General features: G+C 53.1%; 1 protein-coding gene and 1 long non-coding RNA gene across 3 annotated transcripts in view; one reads left to right on the top strand and one right to left on the bottom strand.

Moving 5' to 3' along the window:
* The window catches only part of LOC140431009 (uncharacterized), an 87,194-nt gene that overhangs the window by 16,266 nt on the left and 44,041 nt on the right, over positions 1 to 26,887 (bottom strand). For both annotated transcript variants that reach the window (XM_072518900.1, XM_072518901.1), the window contains one exon: positions 7,170 to 7,305. In XM_072518900.1, the coding sequence (XP_072375001.1) occupies positions 7,170 to 7,305 (136 nt within the window). The remainder of the gene's footprint in view (positions 1 to 7,169; positions 7,306 to 26,887) is intronic.
* The window catches only part of LOC140431010 (uncharacterized), a 215,053-nt gene that overhangs the window by 159,552 nt on the left and 28,614 nt on the right, over positions 1 to 26,887 (top strand). The window lies entirely within an intron of this gene.

The raw sequence follows: 26,887 nt of genomic DNA, 5'->3' as shown, positions 1-26,887 counted from the left end.
CCAGCTGGCAGGACCCCTGCCAAGGTGCCAGGCTGGCACTTTTCCTGTGCCAAGAATTGGGCCTGGGAGTTCCCTGCCCATTTGAGGTGGGGGGGATGGAGGACCGGGCAGGAGGACCCCCTTATTGGTGAGTTGGGGCTTAGGGTGTCCGAGATCCGGATGCCATTTTTAAATGACGTCCCGATCTCCTCCTTCACTGATGAGTTCTGGTCAGCGGTGCTCCTAAGTGCAGAAAACGGGATCAAGTGATGCCTTGGTGAGCACTGGGAAACACCTGGCTAAACAAGCTGGTCACGGGACTCTGTTGCAATTTAGTTAGATTGCTCCCACAATGTATTTTTGGCTTGACAGCCATATCCTGCTTGTGGCAACTTGCACGTGTGTTGCTACTGCATAGCAGCAGCGTGAACATAGAACATAGAACATAGAAAATACAGCACAGAACAGGCCCTTCGGCCCACGATGTTGTGCCGAACCTTTGTCCTAGATTAATCATAGATTATCATTGAATTTACAGTGCAGAAGGAGGCCATTCGGCCCTTTGAGTCTGCACCAGCTCTTGGAAAGAGCACCCTACCCAAACTCAACACCTCCACCCAACACCAAGGGCAATTTGGACATTAAGGGCAATTTATCATTGGCCAATTCACCTAACCCGCACATCTTTGGACTGTGGGAGGAAACCGGAGCACCCGGAGGAAACCCACGCAGACACGGGGAGGACGTGCAGACTCCGCACAGACAATGACCCAAGCCGGAATCGAACCTGGGACCATGGATCTGTGAAGCAATTGTGCTATCCACAATGCTACCGTGCTGCCCTTAAGAACAAATAAATCTACACTATATCATTTTCCCGTAATCCATGTACCTATCCAACAGCTGCTTGAAGGTCCCTAATGTTTCCGACTCAACTACTTCCACAGGCAGTGCATTCCATGCCCCCACTACTCTCTGGGTAAAGAACCTACCTCTGATATCCCTCCTATATCTTCCACCTTTCACCTTAAATTTATGTCCCCTTGTAATGGTGTGCTCCACCTGGGGAAAAAGTCTCTGACTGTCTACTCTATCTATTCCCCTGATCATCTTATAAACCTCTATCAAGTCGCCCCTCATCCTTCTCCGCTCTAATGAGAAAAGGCCTAGCACCCTCAACCTTTCCTCGTAAGACCTACTCTCCATTCCAGGCAACATCCTGGTAAATCTTCTTTGCACCTTTTCCAGAGCTTCCACATCCTTCCTAAAATGAGGCGACCAGAACTGTACACAGTACTCCAAATGTGGCCTTACCAAAGTTTTGTACAGCTGCATCATCACCTCACGGCTCTTAAATTCAATCCCTCTGTTAATGAACGCGAGCACACCATAGGCCTTCTTCACAGCTCTATCCACTTGAGTGGCAAGTTTCAAAGATGTATGAACATAGACCCCAAGGTCTCTCTGCTCCTCCACAATGCCAAGAACTCTACCGTTAACCCTGTATTCCGCATTCATATTTGTCCTTCCACAATGGACAACCTCACACTTTTCAGGGTTAAACTCCATCTGCCACTTCTCAGCCCAGCTCTGCATCCTATCTATGTCTCTTTGCAGCCGACAACAGCCCTCCTTACTATCCACAACTCCACCAATCTTCGTATCGTCTGCAAATTTACTGACCCACCCTTCAACTCCCTCATCCAAGTCATTAATGAAAATCACAAACAGCAGAGGACCCAGAACTGATCCCTGCGGTACACCACTGGTAACGGGGATCCAGGCTGAATATTTGCCATCCACCACCACTCTCTGACTTCTATCGATTAGCCAGTTCGTTATCCAACTGGCCAAATTTCCCACTATCCCATGCCTCCTTACTTTGTGCAGAAGCCTACCATGGGGAACTTTATCAAATGCCTTACTAAAATCCATGTACACTACATCCACTGCTTTACCTTCATCCACATGCTTGGTCACCTCCTCAAAGAATTCAATAAGATTTGTAAGGCAAGACCTACCCCTCACAAATCCGTGCTGACTATCCCGAATCAAGCAGTGTCTTTCCAGATGCTCAGAAATCCTATCCTTCAGTACCCTTTCCATTACTTTGCCTACCACCGAAGTAAGACTAACTGGCCTGTAATTCCCAGGGTTATCCCTAGTTCCTTTTTTGAACAGGGGCACGACATTCGCCACTCTCCAATCCCCTGGTACCACCCCTGTTGACAGTGAGGACGAAAAGATAATTGCCAACGGCTCTGCAATTTCATCTCTTGCTTCCCATAGAATCCTTGGATATATCCCGTCAGGCCCGGGGGACTTGTCTATCCTCAAGTTTTTCAAAATGCCCAACACATCTTCCTTCCTAACAAGTATTTCCTCAAGCTTACCAATCTGTTTCACACTGTCCTCTCCAACAATATCGCCCCTCTCATTTGTAAATACAGAAGAAAAGTACTCATTCAAGACCTCTCCTATCTCTTCAGACTCAATACACAATCTCCCGCTACTATCCTTGATCGGACCTACCCTCGCTCTAGTCATTCTCATATTTCTCACATATGTGTAAAAGGCCTTGGGGTTTTCCTTGATCCTACCCGCCAAAGATTGTTCATGCCCTCTCTTAGCTCTCCTAATCCCTTTCTTCAGTTCCCTCCTGGCTATCTTGTATCCCTCCAATGCCCTGTCTGAACCTTGTTTCTTCAGCCTTACATAAGTCACCTTTTTTCTCTTAACAAGGCATTCAACCTCAGCTAGATTCACCTGATGCTCAAATTTTTGAGATCCCTGCCCTTCCAGGGTAACCGTTATGATTCACGTTTCCTGCCGGCAGCGCACCACCGTCCGCGGTTTTTCAGGTGGTGTGGGGTGGCTACAATGGGAAATCCCATTGACAAGCGGCGGGAAGGCGGAATCCTGCCGGCGGGGAATGGCGCGCCATCGAGAAATAAATGGCTGGTGGATCGGGGAATCCAGCCCATGGTGGTGAGAATTATTACAACCAGTTTTGAGCAGGTTTTCCACATACATGGTGAACGGTTCCTTCACATTTGGGAAGACCATACAGGACTTTCATATTGAGAGCAATGCTGTGTACATGAGCTCATTTGACATTGCTAATCTATTCACCAACATTCCAGTTAAGGAAGCCATTGATATTTGCGTTGAAGCAGAAAAGTCATGGCGATCTAGATCCACCGTCATTGCATGAATCAGTATTATTGAACTTATGAACGTGACAACTTGCTCAGTTCAGTTCAGTTTTAATGACACCATGTATGGCCAACTAGATGGTGTTGCTGTGGGATCCCCTCTCGGCCCAGCTCTCTCAAACATCCTGGTTGAGTTCTATGAGGAACCTGTCTTCGATGGAGTGACAGCTAACCTGGTACCCCTTACATATTTCCAACATGAGGACACCTTTGCTATACTTCAATCTGCAGCTACATGTAATAATTTCTTTACATGTCTTAATGGGCTCTATTCTGCGCTCAAAAATACCTTTGAAATGGAGCAGTCAAATTAATTCGCTTTCCTTGATGTACTCATTGAGGAATCTGCCACAAGGTTCTCTTCAATGGATTACTGACAGCCTACCTTTATTGGTCAATATCTTGGGATTCTAACAGTTTCACAGGTTGGTCTTATGGGCAACCTGATAAATAGGGCCCAATCCGTGCAAGTTTGATGCTGAAATAGTACGCATTAAAGGCAGCCTGGAGGGTAATGGCTACCCTCGTCGGATAATTTCGTGCTGTACATCATGAAAACTCATGAACATGCCGAAGGCCATCATTTTCGACTCTGAAAAGTGCCCATTCTACCTCAGGCGACATCCTGGAGGAGGGAGAGGACCAAGTGAGAGTGGAGGGAGGACCCGAGGAGGACCTGAGTATGGAGGACAGACGGTGGCATGGGCAGGAGGACCAAGGATTCCCTCATCGCTTCTTGGTTCTCCCAATAAGAAGATTGTTGTCCGGCAGCTCCAGAACACCCCCCTCCACCCCAAAGATATCCGAGGCCACACACCCTGCCCCATTGACGGGTTAATTAACATCTGACCAGGGTGCTGAGTCTGGATGTCCATGTTCTTAAGTCTCGTGTCAAGGCAGGGGGAGGTTAATGACTCGCATTGAGGAAAGTTGCGGAGACTCCTGTTTGTCTGCTGACTGAACACTGACTCCCAGTCTCTTGTCTGAGTGAGGGCCAAAGGCACACTCCTTTGTGCTGCAGCTCCAAAGGTGAGAAAGCGGCAAGCTGAAGTGTTCACTGAGTGATAGCACAGTCATTCCAATACGTGTGTCACCATGGGTACCATTGAGTCTTACTGTTCGTTCTGCCTTGAGGGCCAGTGGGATGTGATGATGACATTTCCCAGTGGGGTGTGGGTCAAAGAAAGTGAGGTGTTAAGGCTTTGAACTTTAAAAGTTTTTATATTTGTGACGAGCGATAGTGATACATCGTTTGAAACCTAACTAGGGGTGCCTCGCTTCACCCATGCTCACTAAATGCCCCTAGGACTACTTAATGTGGCGAGGCATACCACTATATCTTGGTGTGTTCCCAGGATGCACATCGGAAGTGGAGGGGCCTGCTGCCTTCTGTGCCCTGTAGCCTGAGATGCCATTGGTGGGCATTCCCTGGAGGGCCTGTACCAGCAGGGACCCTGCTGACCTTTGGGTGTCACTGGTGCTGCCGTATCACTCTGTTATGCCTGCTGCCCTTGCCGGTGTCTGGAAGGGGGTTTCAGAAGTGCTGGAGAATGCCAAGGTCTCTTTGGTACAAGGCCCCAGAATGGGCTCCAATGTTTCCTCCTCCCTCAATGTGCACATGGGACCCTGTGACTCCTTTGGACAGAGGGGCAGCTGATCTTTAGATGCGCCGGTGGCCGGAGGGGGGGGTTCGGTCGGAAGAACTGGAGACCCCAGTCGCCTCCTTGGTGGCAGGGCCTGGGCTGGCCTCCAGTGGTTCCTCATCCCTGATGGAGCCGGGAAGGCCCTGGGGGGGTTTCTATAAGATGGAGGAGCATCTGGAGTGAGCTCCAGAGGCCTCCAGGTCATCTGGCTCTGCCAGCCCTGGCATTTCCCTATTGTCTGCACCATGGTGTTAATGGCCTCAGCAATGGTCCTCTGTGTCTGGACCATGCTCTCAAGGCCCTCAGCTGTGGTCCTCAGAGAGTGGGCCATGCCTCGGACTCCACCAGTCATGGCTCTGACGTCTTGATCCAGGCTTTCCACTCCGGTCGCCACCCTTGCAGTGTTGGCCTAGGTGCCATTCCGGCAACATCTCCTGTGACTGAAGGATTTGGGACTCCTCCAATCAGCGTTGCACTTGCAGGAAAGCCACTGACAACCACTCCTGGATTTCCTGGCTCTGACTTTGCATCTCTAGCATCTGAGGAAGGAACTTGTGCAGAGGCACAGCACCTGGCTGGGGCACAGCTGAGTCCTAGGATCCAGCAGACCGATCTCGGGGACATTCCACCTGATGTGCTGCAGAAGAAGTGAGCTGCTCATCAGATAGTGACCCAGAGGCCTGTCTGCTGAGGTCGCCCACCAAGGTGATTGTGTCTGCGATGGTGGATGGTGCGGTGGTAGATGTGGCACCTCTTTGGTGTTCTCTTTTGAGATCTTCTCTGAGATGGTGTTGAAGATTCAAGGGGAGGGGGGCTCTGCTCCTTGATGGCCTGGCCTGCAAGATAAGGAACATGGTTTCAGTCCATGGCATGGTCAAGGATTTGGGCACTTAACAACTCACTTGAGACAGGTCATCTGGATGACGGTGCAACATAACCTTATTTCTGTGCTGTAGGTCAACCTTTTCTGTTGGTGATGGCACACTCCTGGCCCTCCCCAAGCAAGGTCCAATGCCCTTGCATCGAAGGGAGTGAGAATTCGGAGCTCGGGCATTCCCCTGCCCGTCTTCTCCCTTTCCCTTCTATTGGGTGGGGTTACTGGGTTATGGGGATAGGGTGGCGGTGTTGACCTTGGGTAGGGTGCTCTTTCCAAGAGCCGGTGCAGACTCGATGGGCCGAATGGCCTCCTTCTGCACTGTGAATTCTATGATTCTATGATTCTATTCCTGAAACACGAAAGGGACATTATGAGCCCGACGCCTGGCAGGCCGGATCTCGAGAACAACTGGCATTCATGGGCACTGCGCTTAGGCAGAACGGAGTTGTGATGAGGAACGCTGAGGGGTTTCAAAAATTATGCCGTGAGGACGGGTGTTGGGAGTCTGCAGGTTGGCAGCAAGTGGGTTAATAGTGACTTTCTGGGGTGACGGAAGGAAGGAATGCCAGGGGGAGACCGGTAGTACCTCAACCTTGCAGCACAGAGGAGGTTGTTCATCTTTTTTGACAGTGCACCCGGTTCTCTTCATCATGCTGCTTGCACTGACAACTGCTGGCACCGCCTCTCAGGCAACATTGGTCACATTGCTCGGGGGTCTCCTGCCAACACCTGGGTACATCGTGGTCCGCCTTTCCTCCATGGTATTGAGAAGTCTGGTGAAGGCCCCCTCAGAGAATCTAGGCTTGGGGTTTCTTGCTGCCTTCCTCCTGGCTTGACTCAGAGTGAGTGCTGTGCCCCTTTGAGTGCAGTGCTCAGCTGACCCCCAGGGTGAGCAAATAAGACACCCGGCGCAGTATGTTTCATGTGGGCGAAAAACATTGACCAGCGCGAATTGCACCAATTTTCTCGCCCAAAATGACACTTAGTCATTGTGGAGAATTTTGCCCAAAGATTCTGAAGTACAATGAAAGAGAAAATGCTGTAAAATCTCAGCAAGTCTGGCAGCATCTGTAGAGAGAGAAAAGAGCTAATGTTTTGAGTCCCTTGACTCTTTATCAAAGCTAACAGACAGAGGAAGTATTTATACTGTGGAGTGAGAATGAAAGATGAGTCACAGGCACAAAAACTGAAATACAAAGAGGGGCATTGCTTCAATCATACTGATCCTTGACGAGGATCGGCCTGGGGTTTAGAGGGTTTAGACAGGTTGCATGAAGGTGACTAAAATTCCCTTGAGCTCAGAAGATTGAGGATGGATCTAAATAAGGTGTTTAAAATGTTTGAAAGATTTGCAAGGGTAGATACAGGTAAACAATTCCTGGGCCCAACGCATTAGAACGGTGGGCAGGCTCAATGGTGTACTCGAGTTCCTATTTTACAAAGCTTAACAGTCACCTCAACCTTTTGCCTCCAACTCTTCACTTCTTTATATGTGCTGTCCTCCATGCGATGAATTTCCTCTGCTATAGAGGATGTCGATTTTTTCAGAACTTGCTGCACAGCCTCTGCACTGAAACAGCATTCCATCATGCTGTCACAAAAGAAAAGAAAAATTGAGTGAATGTCAGCAGGAAGAGATATGCTGCCTTACTCAATGGCACAGAAACAAAGATACCAATGCTCGGTTTAAGTATGGTATTAATATCACTGCCCTTTGATCCAGTTTTCATTGATTTTGATATTTATGCTGACATAGTCCTTGCAAAATGGAGGAACTTTCCCTTCCCTCCTGTGTAGTGCTGGGACACAGCAGTACTACTTTTTATAAATACTTATACATACTTCTATATAGACATATAATACAGGTGGGATAAAAGCAGCTTAACAAAGGGACAAGCACAGTTCAGAAGGCCAACAAAAAACGATTTCACAAAAAAATTTGATTCCTGATGATCAGAAAACAACCACAACAATTCTTTTCAAGTTCTGAGGAAGGATCTCAAACTTGAAATGTTTTCTCTCCACAGGCACTTCACGACGTGAAGCATTTCCAGATGTTTCTGTTATATTTACAATTTCTCATATCTGCAGTATTTCATCTTGTGCCACAACCTGATATGGTCACCTGTGTCCTTCAGAACTGATTTATTTATTTATTCACTCACAGGCTGGAGGTGTCACTTATTGCCAATCCTTAAGTGCCTGTGAGAAGGTAGTGGTAGCTTGCTAGCTTATTTCAGAAGGCACTTAAGAATCAATCCTATGGTTTCCGGTGGCGGCCATGGAGTGAGTGGTCGCACATTTTATGGCTCCAGCTCAAGGTGGATTTTGTTGGTCCTTCACCACCCGTATGGGGCATTTTTTAGTGCAAATGGTGTGTGAGTGCCCAGGGAAGGTAATACTCCTCAGGTGAGTGGATCAGTGGATGAGAAACACCACGAGAAAGAGAGAGCAGATGGAGCAGGAAAGTTTTTGTGGTGCGCCACAGGTCAAGATGGTGGAGGTCAAGAGGGCAGCGCAGCCTGCCCAGTGGTCGACGGAGCAACTGGGGGAGTTTTTAAAGAATAAGTTCCAGCAGCAGAGGAAGGAGGCCCTTGAAGACCTGGCTAAGGTGGTGGAGCCGCTCAGAGCAGCAATTGAGAAAGTGGGGCAGAGATTGGAGGCTCAGGGCCTGGCGATACAGAAGGTGGAGGAGGCAGTGAGGGTGCATGAGGAGCAGATCGCCTCGCTGGCGCCGGAGTTGGGGGTGGTGGTGGACAGCCAGTAGAGGCTGAGAGATAAGTTGGAGGACCTGGGTAGTCGCTCCAGGTGACAGAATTTGAGGATCGTCAGGATGCTCGAGGGTATCGAGGGAGCAGACGCCACCAAGTATGTGAAAATGATGTTGGGGCAGTTGATGGGGAAGGGGCCTTTGATCGGCCCCTCGAGCTGGATCAGGCAAGTAGGGCGCTGAGGAGGCCACAGGTGAGGGAGCCGCCGAGGGCGATGGTGGTGTGGTTGCACCGTTTCTTGGACAAGGAGAAGATTCTGCAGTGGGTGAGGCAAACCAGGAGGTGCGCCTGGGAAGGGAGTGAGCTACGGGTCTACCAGGATCTGGGTGCAGTGTTGTCGACGAGGAAAGCCGTGTTCAACCGGGTAAAGGCTGCCCTCTTCAAGAAGGAAATGAAGTCTCATCAGATGCAGGAGTTTTATTTTGATTCGCTTGAGGAGGCAGTGGACTTTATGAGGGGCCATGGACTGGGAGGAGTGTGAGGACACTGAACATTGGCAAGGAGCTTTGTGCAACTCACCTCGACGGGGAAGGAGCGGCGGAGAGACCAACAAGCGTCTGCGAGCCAAAATGGAACATCTGGAAAACAGATCCAGGTGGCAGAATCTGAGGATCGTGGGTTTGCCCGAAGGGGTGGAAGGCCCGACGGAGTATTTTGCCACGATGTTGGCAGAGCTATTGGGGGAGGGGGACGATCCCTCTCGATACGAACTGGATCGAGCTCATAGGTCATGGAGGCCTATACCAAAGGTGAGTGAGCCGACAGGAGTAGTAACTGTTTGTTTCCGTAGGTACAGCATGAAGGAGGAGGTCCTATGCTGGGCAAAGCAGAAGCGGGAGGTGCAGTGGGCTGGAGCTGGTATGCGTATATACCAGGATGTTACGGTGGAGCTGGCGAGGAGGCGGGCGGTCTTCAGCCGGGTGAAGAAGGAACTGTACATCAGCAAGGTGCAGTGCGGCATAGTATATCCAGCTAAGTTGAGGGTGACCTACAAATCCACGGACTTTTATTTTGGGACGGCGGAAGCGGCGGAGGAATTCACAAAGGCAGAAGGACTGAGGCAGAATTGAGAATTGGGACTGAGAGTGGGCCATGTACCGATGTAGCCTCATGTAACTTTATTTTCTCACTGCGTGTTGGTGTATGTACTAAATGAGTCGACGGCTGTATATTTGGACAAGGGAGGAGTTGGGACTTTCATTTGCAATGATGGTTCTTTGGGGGCTTGGGTGGGTATGCTGGGGTTGTGTGCTAAAGGGGATTTCTTGGTTTTTCCTGGGACCGGGTAAGGGGAAGGAGACCCGAGCGGGGGCCTCCATGCTGGCCGGTTTAAGTCGGCCAGTGAACAGGAGTGAGGTGGGGGGAGGGGCTGCGGCCATCGGAGCCTGGTGAAAAGTTGGGGGAAAGAACCGAGGTTGGGGGGAGGAATTTACAAGAGGAAGTGGAGGGGAAGAATTTGTGTGTGGTGGGGGGCGGGTGGTCTACAATTCATGAGTGTCATTCACGGAACTCTTTCGGGGATTGGATGGCGTTGAATATTAGGGGGGGGGGGGGTTGGGGGGTGGACTATGTATGTCAATGGTGACCATAGGCGATTCTTGATTCCTTTTTCTTTTTCCTTTTTTTTTCCTTGGGAGGTTTTGTTTTATTTGATGCTTATATTGTCATGCGGGCCATTGCTTGGGGGGTGGTGGGAGGATGGGATCGTTGTTGTTAATGAGGGGATTGACATTGTATTCGTTACTGTTTACTGTTTGTTGGTGGGGTGTATATCTTGAAGAAAATGTGAAAATGGAGAATAAAAATATTTTAAAGCAACACACAATTATAATTTTGAATACCCCGAGAAGCCTGCACTGTAGACCCCAAATCAATCTGATAATAGAATTGTTGGAAGTAAAAATAACATTTTATTAATTTAGCGAATGCAAAGCCGTTTCTTCCATTGCTGCTGCATTGAATACGGATAGGCCTCCACTGAATCTGTGGATTGGACATTCTTCTATGATGTGGTGGATAGTTTGCTCTCTCCCACAGGCACACAGTGGGACATTATGGGGCAATTTAGCATGGCCAAACTACATCTGTGGACGGTGGGCAAGCAGGTGCCGTGGACGGTCCTGAACTTGTTACGGGTGGACCACTTTTTCCTTGCGAGGTTGGAACCAGAAAGCTTTTGGGTTGGGTTTGACACCAGATACTTGTTTAACCATTTGATTATCGATCCACAGGGATAGTGGTGTGTCAAAGATGCTGTACATTGAAAGTAGATTTGTTCCCTTGGAATAAATAGACCTCAGCTGTGCTCCCGGGTATAGCACTTTCCAAAGATTATGGGTTAGAGACCCACTTATGATGAAGCATATTGGTGAAACCTATACTTACCTTTGTTTGAAGTTCGGAGGTTGGGAATTCGAAGTCTGACGATCCTCGGGCCTTTTGCGCATGGGCCTGCCGGGAATTGGCAGATGTGCACTCCAGTCATTTCATATCCTTTAGGCCGAGGACTGCAGAAAAGGGAAAGAAGGGTGGAGGGAAAATCCAGGTCAGGTACATGGACAGGAATAAGAAAAGGGACAGGGTGAGGTCCCAAAAGGAAGTTCCAAGTAAAGGATTATAGAATGGACAGACATAGGTCCCGTTGAGTTAAAAGAAAGGAGCAGTAAAATAGGTTCCAAATGAAAGAAAGAGCTGCAGGGAGTAGCTGTTAAGTGAAGCGGGCATGAGAGAAGCCCTGAAGATTCACGAAGGCAGCTGAAGGTTGCTGACTCCAGGTTCAGGCTGTTGGCGCAAGGTACTCCTTTGGAACAGTGCTGTTTGGCTTGACACTGCAAAGGATTTGAAATTGTGATTGTAAGGTGACGCTTGAATGTTCTCAGAAATCCAGGGGGAAAGGAACCTTGGGGAGCGAGATTAAAACCTGGGAGGTGAGCCGTTGTTGAAGCCGTCTGAGTGGTGGCAACGTTTGGAGAGAATTTTAAGACGTGATTTTCAGATGTGGAGATTTTAAGCGCCCGTGAGAAAGGCAAATTTTCAGGCTCACAATGTGGCAAACAGCTGTGTGAGTTGTTGACAAATCCATGGAATCTGTTTTGGTCACATTTGTCATCAATTGTGTAGTATGGTGTGTCCAACCACAGTCCACCTGTTAATTCACATGAACCCATAAGTACTCTGAATGTTAGAGTATAAGATGCATTGTAAATTGTTTTATCTTTCTGAACTTGTCTAGTGAAGTTTATTTTTCGATTAAAAAAAAAAGAAAAAGCAGAGGAGTTTTGTGTTTGTGGTGAATGTCCGGGGTGGGCATTTGGGGGTGGGTTTTGATGGGGGAGCGGCAATGGCGAGTGTGGCTTTTGTTCTTTGTTTGTTGGTGGCTGGGGGGAGGGAGATGGATTGGAGGGGGTGGGGAGGTTCGAGGCCTTGCGCGGAGGCCACCATGCCAGCTGAGTGGGCTAGTTAATGGAAGTGAAGTGGAGGGGTTATCAGGAGGAAGACGGAGGAATGGGATTGGTTCTTTGTTTGGGGGTGGAGGATTGCTGAAATAGGTGTAATTGGGAATGGAGAGGTGGTGGTGGACATCCGAGGGTGGGGCTGGAGGGGTGTGTGATGCGAGTGGGGACTCGCCCAAGAAGGGCTATGGCACCCCCGACCAGGTTAGTCACGTGGAACGTGCGAGGGTTGAATGGACCGGTTAAACGAGTGTGTGTGTTCACACATCTGAGGAGTCTGAAGGCAGACGTGGTATTTTTTACAGGAGACACACCTGAAGTTGGGGGATCAGACAAAGCTGGGTAAGAGATGGGTTCCATTTGAGGCTGGTGTTCCATTTGAGGCTGGATATGAAGATGAGCAGAGTGGCGTGTTGATCAATAAGAGTGTGGAGTTTGAGGTGGGGAGCATTGTGGCTGAACAGTAGGTATGTTGTGGTTAGTGGGAAGCTGGAGGGGATGCTGGTAGTCCTCGTTAATATTTATGCCCCGAATTGGTATAATGCAGAATTTATGAGGCGGGTGTTGGGGAGAATTCCGGATTTAGATACACACTGGTTGATTATGGGGGGGGGGGAATTTTAAGATAGTCCTGGACCCGAGCTGGGCCGGTCGAGCCCGCAGTCATTGAGAGGATCGGCAGTGGCTAGGGAGCTGAAGGAGTTCATGGAGCGCATGGGGGGTGCGGGCCTGTGGAGGCTTGGAGGCCGAGGGCGAAGGAGTTTTCATATTCTCCCAAGTGATCCGGGTGTACTCCTGGATAGATTTTTTTCGTAATGGACAAGGCGCTGCTGGGGGGGTTGCGTGTGTGGCCGACTCTGGGTATTCGACGCTCGTGGTCTCTGACCACGAGCCGCACGGATGGATTTGTGGGTGGTTTAGGGGGCAGCCTAACTGCCGCAGTGGGTGTTGGATGTGGAGCTGTTGGTGGATGAGGGTGTGTTTGAGCAGGTGAGGGATGCCATACGGAGCTATGTGGAGATGAATGATACGGGGGAGGTCACAGCCGCCATGTTGTGGGAGGCACTTAAGGCTGTAGTCAGAGGGGAGTTTATTTCGATGCGGGTGCATAGAGAGGGTGAAGTGAGAGGAGAGGGCAAGGCTGGTCGATGAGTTCTTGTGAGTGGATAGGAGATACTCGGTGGCGCTGGAGGAGGGGGTGTTGGAGGAGAGACAGAGGCTCCAGATGGAGTTTGGGTTAGTGTCATCAGGGAAGGTAGTGGGGCAGTTACAGAGGGCCAGGGAGGCAGTTTATGACTATGGGGAGAAGGCAAGTATGATGCTGGCCCATCAGTTGAGGAAGCAGACAGTGGCAAGGGAGATCGGTATAGTGAGGGACGAAGGGGGTAAGGTGTTGTTGCATCTGGAGGGGTTGAATGGGGTATTTGAGGCCTTCTATAGGAGGCTTAATGAGTCAGAGCCCCCAAGGTGGGAAGAGGGGATGAGGCGGTTCTTGAATGGGTTGTAATTTCCAAGGGTGGAGGGGGGGGGGGTGGGTTCAGGGCCTGCAGGCCCCGATTGGGGGAGGTGATGGATGGCATGGAGGCGATGTAGGTGGGAAGGCCCTGGGTCTGGACGGGTTCAAGTCGGGTTTTATAAAAAGTTTGGGGTGGAGCTGGGTCCACTGCTGGTAAGGGCGTATAATGAGATGAGGGACAGGGGGGGATCTCCCCACTATGTTATTGCAAGCTTCCATCTCCCTGACTCGCTAAAAGGATAAGGACCCTACTACCTTGATAGAGTTTTTCGAAGAGGTCACAAAGATGATTGATGCAGGCAGGGCAGTGGATGTTGTCTATATGGACTTCAGTAAGGCCTTTGACAAGGTCCCTCATGGTAGACTGGTACAAAAGGTGAAGTCACACGGGATCAGGGGTGAGCTGGCAAGATGGATACAGAACTGGCTAGGTCATAGAAGGCAGAGAGTAGCAATGGAAGGGTGCTTTTCTAATTGGAGGGCTGTGACTAGTGGTGTTCTGCAGGGTTCAGTGCTGGAACCTTTGTAGTTCGTAGTCTATATAAATGATTTGGAAGAAAATGTAACTGGTCTGATTAGTAAGTTTGCAGATGACTCAAAGGTTGGTGGAATTGCGGATAGCGATGAGGACTGTCAGAGGATACAGCAGGATTTAGATCATTTGGAGACTTGGGTGGAGAGATGGCGGATGGAGTTTAATCCGGACAAATGTAAGGTAATGATGTACCGTCAATTACCACGAGACGAGAATGGTGAAACAATCGAGGCTTTATTGCACAAGATGTTGTGCCTCCTGCAGCTGGAACCACAATGGTAGCAGCGCAGGAGAGCATACACTTTTATACGCCGCCTGCTGGACGGAGCCAGCAGGCAGGGATTTACCGTAGTACCTGTAATACATGGGCAGTGCCGTAATACATGCAATATACCACTAGTGGTGTTTACCACATTCACCCCGTTTAAAAAAGAGTCCGGCGGGGGTGACGAAAACATTGCAGATTAAGTCTGTCGGGGGCTTTGACCCTCCGCTGCGATCGCCTCAGTCCTGGTGGTGATGTGGGCGACGACGTGGTCACCTGCGACTCTGGGAGCGTGTTGTCCTCGTCTTCGTCACCCCTGAGCGGATCCAGTGGGAGGACAGATCCTGCTGGGGTGGGGGCTGCGGTGAGGTTCGCTGGAGGGAGGGTGGGTGGCGCAGGGGTGAATGAGGCAACGGGGGGGGGGAAGGAGAGATGTCAGGTCAGGGGTCGTGGGTGGGGACCCAGCGGGTGCCAGGTCCTGGAGGGAGACTGTGTCCTGGCGCCCGTCGAGGTGTGCCATGTAGGCGTACTGCGGGTTTGCATGGAGGAGGTGAACTTCCTCGACCAAGGGATCCGATTTATGGCTCCGCACTTGCTTCCGGAGGAGGACGGGTCCAGGAACTGTCAGCCATGTTGGGAGCGAGACCCCGGAGGTGGACTTCCTGGGTGTGGTAAACACCACTAGTGCTATATTGTATGTATTACGGCACTGCCCGTATATTACAGGTACAACGGTAAATCCCTGCCTGCTGGCTACGCCCAGCAGGCGGCGTATAAGAACTAGGAACAGGAGTAGGCCATCTGGCCCCTCGAGCCTGCTCCGCCATTTAATGAGATCATGGCTGATCTTTGTGGACTCAGCTCCACTCTCCGGCCCGTACACCATATCCCCGAATCCCTTTATAAAAGTGTATGCTCTCCTGCGCTGCTTCCATTCTGGTTCCAGCTGCAGGAGGCACAACATCTTGTGCAATAAAGCCTTGATTGTTTCCCCATTCTCGTCTCGTGATAAGTGACGGTACATCAATTTATTGCACAAGATTTTAAAAGAAGGACCTCCTAATCAAGCCTGATCGCCTGCAGTTGAACCCTCACGCAGCCAACGCCACCTCTACCTTCGACCACTGGCTAGCCTGCTTCGAAGGCTACCTCAGAGCAGCCACTGAAGAACCCTTGGACCGACAGAAGCTCCAAGTCCTCTACTCACGGGTGAGCCCTCAAAATGTCCCCCTCATCCGGGGTGCGCCCACCTACTCAGAAGTGATGATGCTCCTAAAGGGATAGTACGTTAAACCGGTGAATCAAGTGTACGCCAGTGTGGTGATACACCACTGTACTTCCCTACCATTGTACATAGTATATAATAGTTGTGTGTAACGTGGCCCTGTAATACTGTGTATTGTACTGTAGCTCTGCAGAGGTTCGGTCACTGGTAGGTAACCCGACCTGGCCACGGAGAGCTCCGCCTTAGCCACTCCCCCGGGAGTTACGTATAAGAACCCTCTTCTGGGACCGGCCCCATTCTGTCTGGGGTCGTCTGTGTCGGGTAAGCCTCCCATGTAGTATATTAAAGCCTTAAAGTCTCACATGTCTTTGTGGTTCTTGACACTTAGTGCATCAGCCAGGCACCTCCTGGCCACGAGAAGGCAACTCCCCGGGGAGACTCTGGACGATTTTGTGCGGGCCCTACAGATCCTCAGTAGGAACTGTGACTGCCAGGCAGTTTCGGCAGTCAAACACACCGAACTATTAATTAGAGACGCTTGTGTCACGGGCATGAATCTACGTACGTCCGACTATTGGAAGGGGGTACGCTCGATCTTGTGGAGACTAGGCAGCTTGCTAATTCTCTAGAAGTGGCCTCCCGTAACCTGGGGTCCTACACCCCCAACCATGCCGCTCCCTCGTGGGCATCGTGGGCCCCACCAGCTTCCGACTCCAGCTCACCGCAAGCCTGCGCCGCGCGGCAGCCAGCCAACTCTGGGGGGCTCAAGTGTTATTTTTGTGAACAAAGCAAACACCCAAAGTGGCGCTGCCCAGCGCGGAGCGCGACCTGCAATGGGTGTGGGAAGAAAGGACACTTTGTTTCTGTTTGCTAGGCCTGGTTGGTCGCCGCTGTTTCCAGGCCCGGCATTTCTACACCCCCCACGTGCGACCCAGGGGCGCTGACATCTTCTCCTCCGCAATCCACGTGCGGCCCGTGGGCGCCGCCATCTTCCCCACCGCAAGCCACGTGCGGCCCGTGGGCGCCGCCATCTTTGATGCCACTCACCATGTGTGCACCGTGGCCGCCGCCATCTTCGGCGCCATTTTGGACCGCACCTCAGGACCCCTGCTCGTCTGCCCGTTCGCCGCCTACTGCTACCTCTGCCACCGCTGACCAACCTGGGACCTCCCAGCATCTTCTGCAGCTCGCCTCCATCACCCTGGATCAGTCTCGGCCCCGCAACCTCGCGACCGCTACAACGACGGTGAAGATCAACGGGCATGAGACGACCTGCCTCTTTGACTCCGGGAGCACAGAGAGTTTCATCCACCCCACTACGGTAAGGCGCTGCTCCCTCACGGTACACCCCGTCACCCAGAAAATCTCCCTGGCCTCCGGATCCCATTCCGTTGAAATCCGGGGGTACTGTATCGCGACCCTCACCATCCAGGGCGTAGAGTTCAGCAAGTTCAGGCTCTATGTCCTCCACCACCTCTGCGCTGCCTGTTGCTCGGCCTGGATTTTCAATGCCATCTCCAAAGCCTTACTTTGAAATTCGGCGAACCCCTGCCCCCCCGCCACCGTCTGTGGCCTCACGACCCTTAAGGTCGATCCATCTTCACTGTTTGCGAACCTCACCCCGGACTGCAAACCCGTCGCCACTAGGAGCAGACGGTACAGTGCCCAAGGCAGGACCTTCATCAGATCGGAGGTCTAACGGCTTCTGCTGGAGGGGATCATTCAGGCCAGCAACAGCCCCTGGAGAGCTCAAGTAGTGGTAGTGAAGACTGGGGGGAAGCAAAGGATGGTCATTAACTACAGTCAGACCATCAACCGATACACGCAGCTCGATGCGTACCCCCTCCCACGCATATCTGACATGGCCAATCAGATTGCGCAGTATTGAGTCTTCTCCACAGTTGACTTGAAATCCGCCTACCACCAGCTCCCCATCCGCCCGGAGGACCGCCAATACACTGCGTTCGAAGCAGATGGCCGCCTCTATCACTTCCTCAGAGTTCCCGTCGGCGTCACCAATGGGGTCTCGGTCTTCCCGCTTAGCCATCCTTGGCTACGTAGTGGAAAATGGAGTCCTAGGGCCCGACCCTGGCGGCATGCGCCACTCCTGTAACTCCCTCTCCCCCACTACCCCAAGGCCCTGAAACGATGCCTGGGGTTTTTCTCGTATTACGCCCAGTGGGTCTCTAATTATGCGGACAAGGCCCGCCCACTCATCTAGTCCACAGTTTTTCCCCTGACGGCTGAGGCCCGCTAGGCCTTCAACCACATCAAGGCAGACATCGCCAAGGCCACGATGCACGCGGCCGATGAGTCCCTCCCCTTTCAGGTGGAGAGTGATGCATCGGACGTGGCTCTGGCCGCCACCCTCAACCAGGCGGGCAGACCCATGGCCTTCTTTTCCCGCACCCTCCATGCCTCCGATATTCGGCACTCCTCTGTCGAAAAGGAGGCCCAGGCCATTGTGGAAGCTGTGCGACATTGGAGGCATTACCTGGCCGGCAGGAGATTCACTCTCCTCACTGACCAATGGTCGGTTGCCTTCATGTTTGATAATACACAGTGGGGCAAGATCAAAAATGACCCAGATCTTGAGGAGGAGCTCTCCACCTATAATTATCAGATCTTGTATCGCCCGGGGACGCTCAATGAGCCCCCTGATGCCCTATCCCGCGGTACATGTGCCAGCGCACAAGTGGACCGACTCCGGGCTCTCCACTAGGACCTCTGCCACCCGGGAGTCACCCGGTTCTTCCATTTTGTCAAGGCCCGCAACCTGCCCTACTCCATTGAGGAGGTCAGGACCGTCACAAGAGACTGCCTAGTCTGCGCAGAGTGCAAGCCGCACTTCTACCGGCCAGATAGATCGCACCTGGTGAAGGCCCCCCGCCCCTTTGAACGCCTCAGCGTGGACTTCAAAGGGCCTCTCCCCTCCAACGACCACAATGTGTACTTCCTCAATGTAATTGACGAGTACTCCCGGTTCCCTTTCGCCAACCCGTGCCCCGACATGACTTCTGCCACGGTAATCAAAGCCCTGCACAGCATCTTCACTCTGTTCGGTTTCCCCCCTACATCCACAGCGATTTGGGATCCTCTTTCATGAGCAATGAGCTGCGTAAGTTCCTGCTCAGCAAGGGCATCGCCTCGAGCAGGATGACCAGCTACAACCCCCGGGGAAACGGGCAGGTAGAGAGGGAGAACGGGATGGTCTGGAAGGCCGTCCTGCTGGCCCTGCAGTCTAAAAATCTCCCGGTCTCCCGCTGGCAGGAGGTCCTCCCGACGCGCTCCACCCCATCCGGTCGCTCCTCTGCACCGCCACTAACGAGACCCCTCAGGAACGTATGTTTGCCTTCCCCAAGATGTCCACCTCCGGGGTCTCTCTCCCAACATGGCTGACAGTTCCTGCACCCGTCCTCCTCCAGAAGCATGTGTGGAGCCATAAATCGGACCCCTTGGTCGAGAAAATCCACCTCCTACATGCAAACCCTGTGGTAGTCACCATTGTTGTATTATATTGTATATATGGGTATTACGGTAAGGCCCCTGTACTACAGGTACGGGGGTAGATCCCTGCCTGCTGGCTCCGCCCAGTAGGCGGAGTATAAATGTGTGTGCTCTCCGAACAGCAGCCATTTCGTAAGCTGCTGTAGGAGGCCACACATCTCTGTGTAATAAAGCCTCGATTACATTCTACTCTTGTTCGTCGTAATTGGTAGTGCATCAATTTATTACACAGCGATTTTTCAGAGATGGACCTCCACATCAAGCGGGATCGCCTGCAGCTGCATCCTCAAGCAGACAATGCCAAAAAGGGCTTCCAACATTGGCAAGCTTGCTTTGAAGTATACATCGGGTCTGCGCCAGACCCAATCTCAGAAGCACAGAAGCTCCAGATTCTGTACACGCGGCTGAGCTCAAACGTTTTTCCCCTCGTCCAGGACGCGCCTACCTACGCAGAGGCCACAGCGCTACTGAAGGAGAATTACACTCAGCAGACCAACAAGATCTACGCCAGGCACCTCCTATCCATGCGGCACCAACTTCCCGGTGAGTCTGTGGAAGATTTCTGGCGTGCCCTGCTCGCCCTGGTGAGAGACTGTGACTGCCAGGCCGTTTTGGCCACTGAACATTCGACCTTGCTAATGAGAGACGCGTTCGTTACGGGCATAGGGTCTGACTACATCCGACAGCGCCTTTTAGAAGGGGCCACGCTTGACCTCACAGCGACCAAGAAACTAGCGCTCTCAGTCACGGTCGCCTCACGCAACGTCCAGGCTTATGCCCCCGACCGCATGGCCCACCACCCCTGTGCACCGTGGATCCCGCCAGCGGCCACCCCATCGTGGACCCCATCAGCGATCACCCTCAGCCAACCCCACGCCTGTGCCGCGTTCTGCAAGACCTGTGGCAAGAAGGGACATTTCGCTGCAGTGTGCCAGGCCCGCTCAATCGCCACTATTGTCCCGGCACCCCCCACGTGCGGCCAGTGGGCGCCGCCATCTTCCTCTCCTCAGACCACGTGCGGCCCGTGGGCACCGCCATCTTGCTCCACTCACAACACGTGCGGCCCGTGGACGCCGCCATCTTGCTTGCCTCAGAACGAATGAGCACCGCCATCTTGCCTGCCCCAGGACACGTGCGGCCCGTGTGTGCTGCCATCTTACCCGCCTCAGGACCCCTGCCTGTCGGGCACCTCATCGGGCCGCTCATTGCCTGCAACCGCCGACGACCAGCCGCGTCTTGCCTCGGTCACAATCGACCACTTTTGACCGCACAACCTCGGGACCGCTTCGACAAGGTGAAGGTCGACGGGCACGAGATATCCTGCCTTCTGGCCTCCGGGAGCACTGAGAGCTTCATCCACCCCGATACGGTAAGGCGCTACTCTCTTGCGGTACACCCCGCTAACCAAAGAATCTCCCTGGCCTCCGGATCCCACTCCATGGCAATGCGGGGGTACTGCATCACCATCCTCACTGTCCAGGGCGTAGAGTTCAGCGGCGTCTGGCTCTACGTCCTCCCCAACCTCTGCGCTGCCTTGCTACTCTGCCTGGACTTCCAGTGCAACCTCCAGAGCCTAACCCTGAAATTTGGCGGGCCCCTACCACCCCTTACTGTTTGCGGCCTCCCGACCCTTAAGGTCGACCCGCCTTCCCTGTTTGCAAACCTCCCCGGATTGCAAACCCGTCACCACCAGGAGCAGACGGTACAATGCCCAGGACAGGACCTTCATCAGGTCTGAGGTCCAGCGGCTGCTGCGGGAAGGTATCATCGAAGCCAGCAACAGCCCCTGGAGAACCCAAGTGGTAGTGGTGAAAACCGGGGAGAAAAACAGGATGGTCGTTGACTACAGTCAGACCATCAATCGGTACATGAAGCTCGACGCGTACCCCCTCCCACGCATATCTGATATGGTCAATCAGATTGCACAGTACCGGGTCTTCTCGACAGTGGACCTGTAATCTGCCTACCACCAGCTCCCCACCCGTAAGGCGGACCGCCCATACACTGCGTTTGAAACAGACGGCCGCCTTTACCATTTCATTAGAGTTCCCTTCGGCGTCACCAACGGGGTCTCGGTCTTCCAACGGGAGATGGACCGAATGGTTGACAGGTACGGACTGCGGGCCACTTTCCCGTACCTGGACAATGTCACCATCTGCGGCCATGGCCAGCAGGACCACGACGCTAACCTTTCCAAATTTCTCCACACCGCCACACTCCTCAACCTAACTTACAACAAGGAGAAGTGTGTGTTCAGCACGAATCAATTAGCCATCCTTGGCTATGTGGTTCAGAACGTAGTTCTAGGGCACGACCCCGATCGCATGCGCCCCCTCATGGAACACCCCTTCCCCACTGCCCAAGGCCCTCAAACGATGCCTGGGGTTCTTTTCGTATTACGCCCAGTGGGTTCCAAACTATGCGGACAAGGCCCGCCCACTCATTCAATCCACCGCTTTCCCACTGACGGCCGAGGCTCACCAGGCCTTCAACCGTATCAAGGCTGACATCGCCAAGGCTGCGAAGCACGCGGTCGACGAGATGCTCCCCTTCCAAGTCGAGAGCGATGCATCAGATGTCGCTCTGGCCGCCTCCCTCCATGCCTCAGAAATTCGGCACTTATCCGTTGAAAAAGAGGCCCAAGCTATCGTTGAAGCTGTGCGGCATTGGAGGCATTACCTGGCTGGCAGGAGATTCATTCTCCTCACTGACCAACGGTCGGTAGCCTTCATGTTTAACAACACACAGCGGGGCAAGATCAAGAATGATAAGATCTTGAGGTGGAGGATCGAGCTCTCCATCTACAATTACGAGATTTTGTATCACCCAGGGAAGCTCAACGAGCCCCCAGACACCCTATCCCGAGGTACATGTGCCAGCGCACAGGTAGACCGACTCCGGACCCTGCACAACAGTCTTTGTCACCCGGGAGTCACACGGTTGTACCATTTCATAAAGGCCAGCAATCTGCCCTACTCCGTCGAGGAAGTACGGACAATCACCAGGGACTGCCAGGTCTGTGCAGAGTGCAAGCCGCACTTCTACGGGCCGGACCATGCGCGCCTGGTGAAGGCCTCCCGCCCCTTTGAGCACCTCAGTGTGGATTTCAAAGGGCCCGTCCCCTCCACTGACCGTAACACATATTTTCTCAGCGTGGTCGCTGAGTACTCCAGATTCCCCTTTGCCATCCCATGCCTCGATATGACGTCTGCCACCATCATCAAAGCCCTCAACACAATCTTCGCTCTGTTCGGTTTCCCCGCCTACATCCACAATGACAGGGGATCCTCCTTCATGAGTGATGAGCTGCGTCAGTTCCTGCTCAGCAGGGGTATCACCTCCAGCAGAATGACAAGCTACAACCCCCGGGGAAACAGACAGGTAGAGAGGGAGAATGGGACGGTATGGAGGGCCGTCCAACTGGCCCTACGGTCCAGGAACCTACCGGCCTCCCGCTGGCAGGAGGTCCTCCCTGATGCACTACACTCCATTCGGTCACTACTGTGCACCGTCATTAACAACACACCCCACGAACGTCATTTTGCCTTCCCCAGGAAGTCCACATCCGGGGTCTCACTCCCGACTTGGCTCGCAGCTCCAGGACCGGTCCTGCTCCGGAGGCATGTCGACTCCACAAGGCGGACCCATTGGTGGAAAGGGTGCAATTGCTCCATGCAAACCCCCAGTATGCCTACGTGGCGTACCCCGAGGGCCGCCAGGATACTGTCTCCCTCAGGGACCTGGCACCAGCAGGTCACACACACAAACCCCCCCGGCCCGGCACCACCCTCCCCTCTCCCGGCACTCCCAGCAGCGACCCCCCCGGGACCATCCGTCTTCCCGCTGCCCACGCTCGAGGATGAAGAGGATTTCGGCATACTCCCGGAGGCTCCTTCATGAGTGAAGAGCTGCGTCAGACCAACATCGGCATCGCCGCCACCATTACGTCGCTCCCGGTGGCACATCAAGGCCCCGGACTGGTTAAACCTCTAACTGGTCCACTGGACTTCAAAAGACATTTTTTTTCCTCTCTATCAAAAATTGTAAATGTAAATGGAAAACCATTTGTTGTACACTGTTCTGCACCACCCCCGCCGGACTCAATTTTAACAGGGGGTGAATGTGGTAAACCACTACTGCACTTCTATTAGGTGATGTATGGTAGGACCTGTACTACAGGTACGTTGGTAGTCCCTGCCTGCTGGCTCCGCCCAGTAGGCGGAGTATAGATATGTGTGTCCTCCATGCTGCAGCCATTTCGCCAGCTGCTGTGGGAGGCCACACATCTTAGGGCAATAAAGCCTCAGTTGTATCCAACTCAAGTCTTTGTGCAATTGATCGTGCCTCAGCGTATAAAAGTGCATGCTCTCCTGCGCTGCTTCCATTCTGGTTCCAGCCATGGGAGGCACAACATCTTGTGCAATAAAGCCTCGATTGTTTCACCATTCTCGTCTCGTGGTAATTGATGGTACATCACTGGGGAAGGCAAACACACGGTCGTGAGGGGTCTCATTAGTGGCGGTGCAGAGGAGCAACCGGATGGAGTGGAGCATGTCGGGGGGGACCTCCTGCCAGCGGGAGACCGGGAGATTTCTAGACTGAAAGGCCAGCAGGACGGCCTTCCAGACCGTCCCGTTCTCCCTCTCCACCTGCTCGTTTCCCTGGGGTTGTAGCTGGTCTTCCTGCTCTAGGCGATGCCCTTGCTGAGCAGGAACTGAAGCAGCTCATCACTCATGAAAGAGGGTCCCCGATCGCTGTGGATGTAGGTGAGGAAACCGAACAGAGTGAAGATGCTGTGCAGGGCTTTAATGACCGTGGCAGCAGTCATGTCAGGGCTGGCGAAGGGGAACCGGGAGTACTTGTCAATTACGTTGAGGAAGTACACATCGTGGTCAGTGGAGGGGAGGGGCCCTTTGAAGTCCATGCTGAGGTGCTCAAAGGGGCGGGAGGCCTTCAGCAGGTGCGCTCTATCTGGCCGGTAGAAGTGCGGCTTGCACTCTGCGCAGACTTGGCAGTCTCTAGTTACGGTCTTGACCTCCTCAATGGAGTAGGGCAGTTTGTGGGCCTTGACAAAATGGAAGAATTGGGTGACCCCCGGGTGGCAGAGGTCATAGTGGAGAGCCCGGAGTCGGTGCACTTGTGCGCTGGCACATGTACCGCGGGATAGGGCATCCGGGGGCTCATTGAGCTTCCCCGGGTGATACAAGATCTCATGGTTATAGGTGGAGAGCTCGATCCTCTATCTGAAGATCTTGTAGTTTTTGATCTTGCCCCGCTGCGTATTGTTAAACATGAAGGCAACCGATCGTTGGTCAGTGAGGAGAGTGAATCTCCTGCCGGCTAGGTAATGCCTCCAATGTCGCACAGCTTCCACAATGGCTTGGGCCTCCTTTTTGACAGAGGAGTGCCGAATCTCAGAGTCATGGAGGATGCGGGAAATGAAAGCCACGGGTCTGCCCGCCTGGTTGAGGGTGGAGGCCAGAGCTACGTCTGATGCATCGCTCTCCACCTGAAAGGGGAGGGTCTCGTCGACCGCATGCATTGTGGCCTTGGCGATGTCCGCCTTAATGTGTTTGAAGGCCTGGTGGGCCTCAGCCGTCAGGGGGAAAATGTGGACTTGATGAGTGGGCGGGCCATGTCCGCATAATTCGGGACCCAATGGGCGTAATACGTAGACATCGTTTCAGGGCCTTGGGGCAGTGGGGGAGAGGGAATTCCAAGGGGCGCATGCGGTCGGGGTCGGGCCCTAGGATTCCATTTTCCACTACGTAGCCAAGGATGGCTAAGCGGTTGGCACGGAACACGCATTTCTACTTATTGTAGGTGAGGTTAAGGAGTTTGGCGGTATGGAGGAAATTTTGGAGGTTTGCGTCGTGATCCTGCGGATCATGGCCGCAGATGGTGACGGTATCTAGGTACGGGAAGGTGGCCCGCAGCCCTTACTGGTCAACCATTCGGTCCATCTCTCGCTGGAAGACCGAGACCCCATTGGTGATGCCGAAGGGAACTCAAAGGAAGTGATAGAGGCGGCCATCTGCTTCGAACGCAATGTATTGGCAGTCCTCCAGGCGGATGGGGAGCTGGTGGTAGGCGGACTTCAAGTCAACTGTGGAGAAGACTTGATACTGCGCAATCTGATTAACCATGACAGATATGCATGGGAGGGGGTACGCATCGAGCTGCGTGTATCGGTTGATGGTCTGACTGTAGTCAATGACCATCCTGTGCTTCTCCCCAGTCTTCACTACCACTACTTGAGCTCTCCAGGGGCTGTTGCTGGCCTCAATGATCCCCTCCCGCAGAAGCCATTGGACCTCCGACCTGATGAAGGTCCTGTTCTGGGCACTGTACCGTCTGCTCCTAGTGGCGACGGGTTTGCAGTCCGGGGTGAGGTTCGCAAACAGTGAAGGTGGATTGACCTTAAGGGTCGTGACGGTGAGGGGGGGCAGGGGTCCGCCGAATTTAAGGCTTTGGAGATGGCATTGAAAATCAAGGCCTAGTAACAGGGCAGCGCAGAGGTGGGGGAGGGCGTAGAGCCTGAAGTTGCTGAACTCTACGCCCTGAACGGTGAGGGTCGCGACACAGTACCCCCGGATTTCTACGGAATAGGATCCGGAGGCCAGGGAGATTTTCTTGGTGACGGGGAGTACCGGGAGAGAGCAGCGCCTTATCGTAGCGGGGTGGATGAATCTCTCTGTGCTCCCAGGTCAAAGAGGCAGGTCGTCTTGTGCCCGATAACCTTCACCGACGTCGTAGCGGTCGCGAGGCCGAGACTGATCCAGGGTGATGGAGGCAAGCTGCGAAAGATGTTGGGAGGACCCGGGCTGATCAGCGCTGGCAGAGGTATCAGTTAGCAGCGAACGGCCAGATGTGCAGGGGTCCTGAGGCGCGGTCCAAAATGGCACCGAAGATGGCGGTGTCCACAGGGCGCACATGGCGGGCGGCATCAAAGATGGCGGCGCCCGTGGGCCGCATGTGGCTTACGATGGGGAAGATGGCAGCGCCCCTGGATCGCACATGGGGGGTGTAGAAATGCCGGACCTGGAAACAGCGGCGACCGTTCGGGCCTGGCAAACAGAAACAAAGTGTCCCTTCTTCCCACACCCGTTGCAGGACGAGCTCCGCGCCGGGCAGCGCTGCCTGGGGTGTTTGCTCTGTCCACAAAAGTAACACTTGGGCCTCCCGGAGTTGGCTGGCTGCCACGTGGCGCAGGCTTGCGGTGAGCTGGAGTCGGCAGCTGGTGGGGCCCACGATGCCCACGAGGGTGCCGCGCCGTCGGGGGTGTAGGCCTCCAGCTTACGGGAGGCCGCTTCTAATGAATTAGCAAGCTGCCAAGTCTCCGCAAGATCGAGCGTACCCCCTTCCAATAGTCGCTGGCGAACGTACGTTGACTTCATGCCCACGGCATTATCGTCTCCAATTAATAGTTTGGTGTGTTGGACTGCCGAAAATGCCTGGCAGTCACAGTTCCTACCGAGAATCTGTAGAGCCCGCAAGAAATCGTCCAGAGTCTCCCCCGGGAGTTGCCGTCTCGTGGCCAGGAGGTGCCTGGCATACACTTGATTCACCGGTTTAACGTAATGTCCCTTTAGGAGCATCATCGCTTCTGTGTAGGTGGGCGCATCCCGGATAAGGGGCAAAATTTCAGGGCTCACCCATGAGTAGAGGACTTGGAGCTTCTGTGGGTCCAAGAGTTCTTCAGTGGCTGCTCTGAGGTAGCCTTCGAAGCAGGCTAGCCAGTGGTCGAAGGTGGACGTGGCGTTGGCTGCGTGAGGGTTCAACTGCAGGCCATCAGGCTTGATTAGGAAGTCCACCTTTTAAAATATTGTGCAATAAATTGATGTACCGTCACTTATCACGAGACGAGAATGGTGAAACAATCGAGGCTTTATTGAACAAGAT

This window comes from Scyliorhinus torazame, chromosome 10 (genome assembly GCF_047496885.1).
Source record: "Scyliorhinus torazame isolate Kashiwa2021f chromosome 10, sScyTor2.1, whole genome shotgun sequence".
NCBI lineage: Eukaryota > Metazoa > Chordata > Chondrichthyes > Carcharhiniformes > Scyliorhinidae > Scyliorhinus > Scyliorhinus torazame.
Note: the sequence above shows the minus strand (reverse complement) of the source record. Positions and strands in the feature narration are given on the sequence as shown.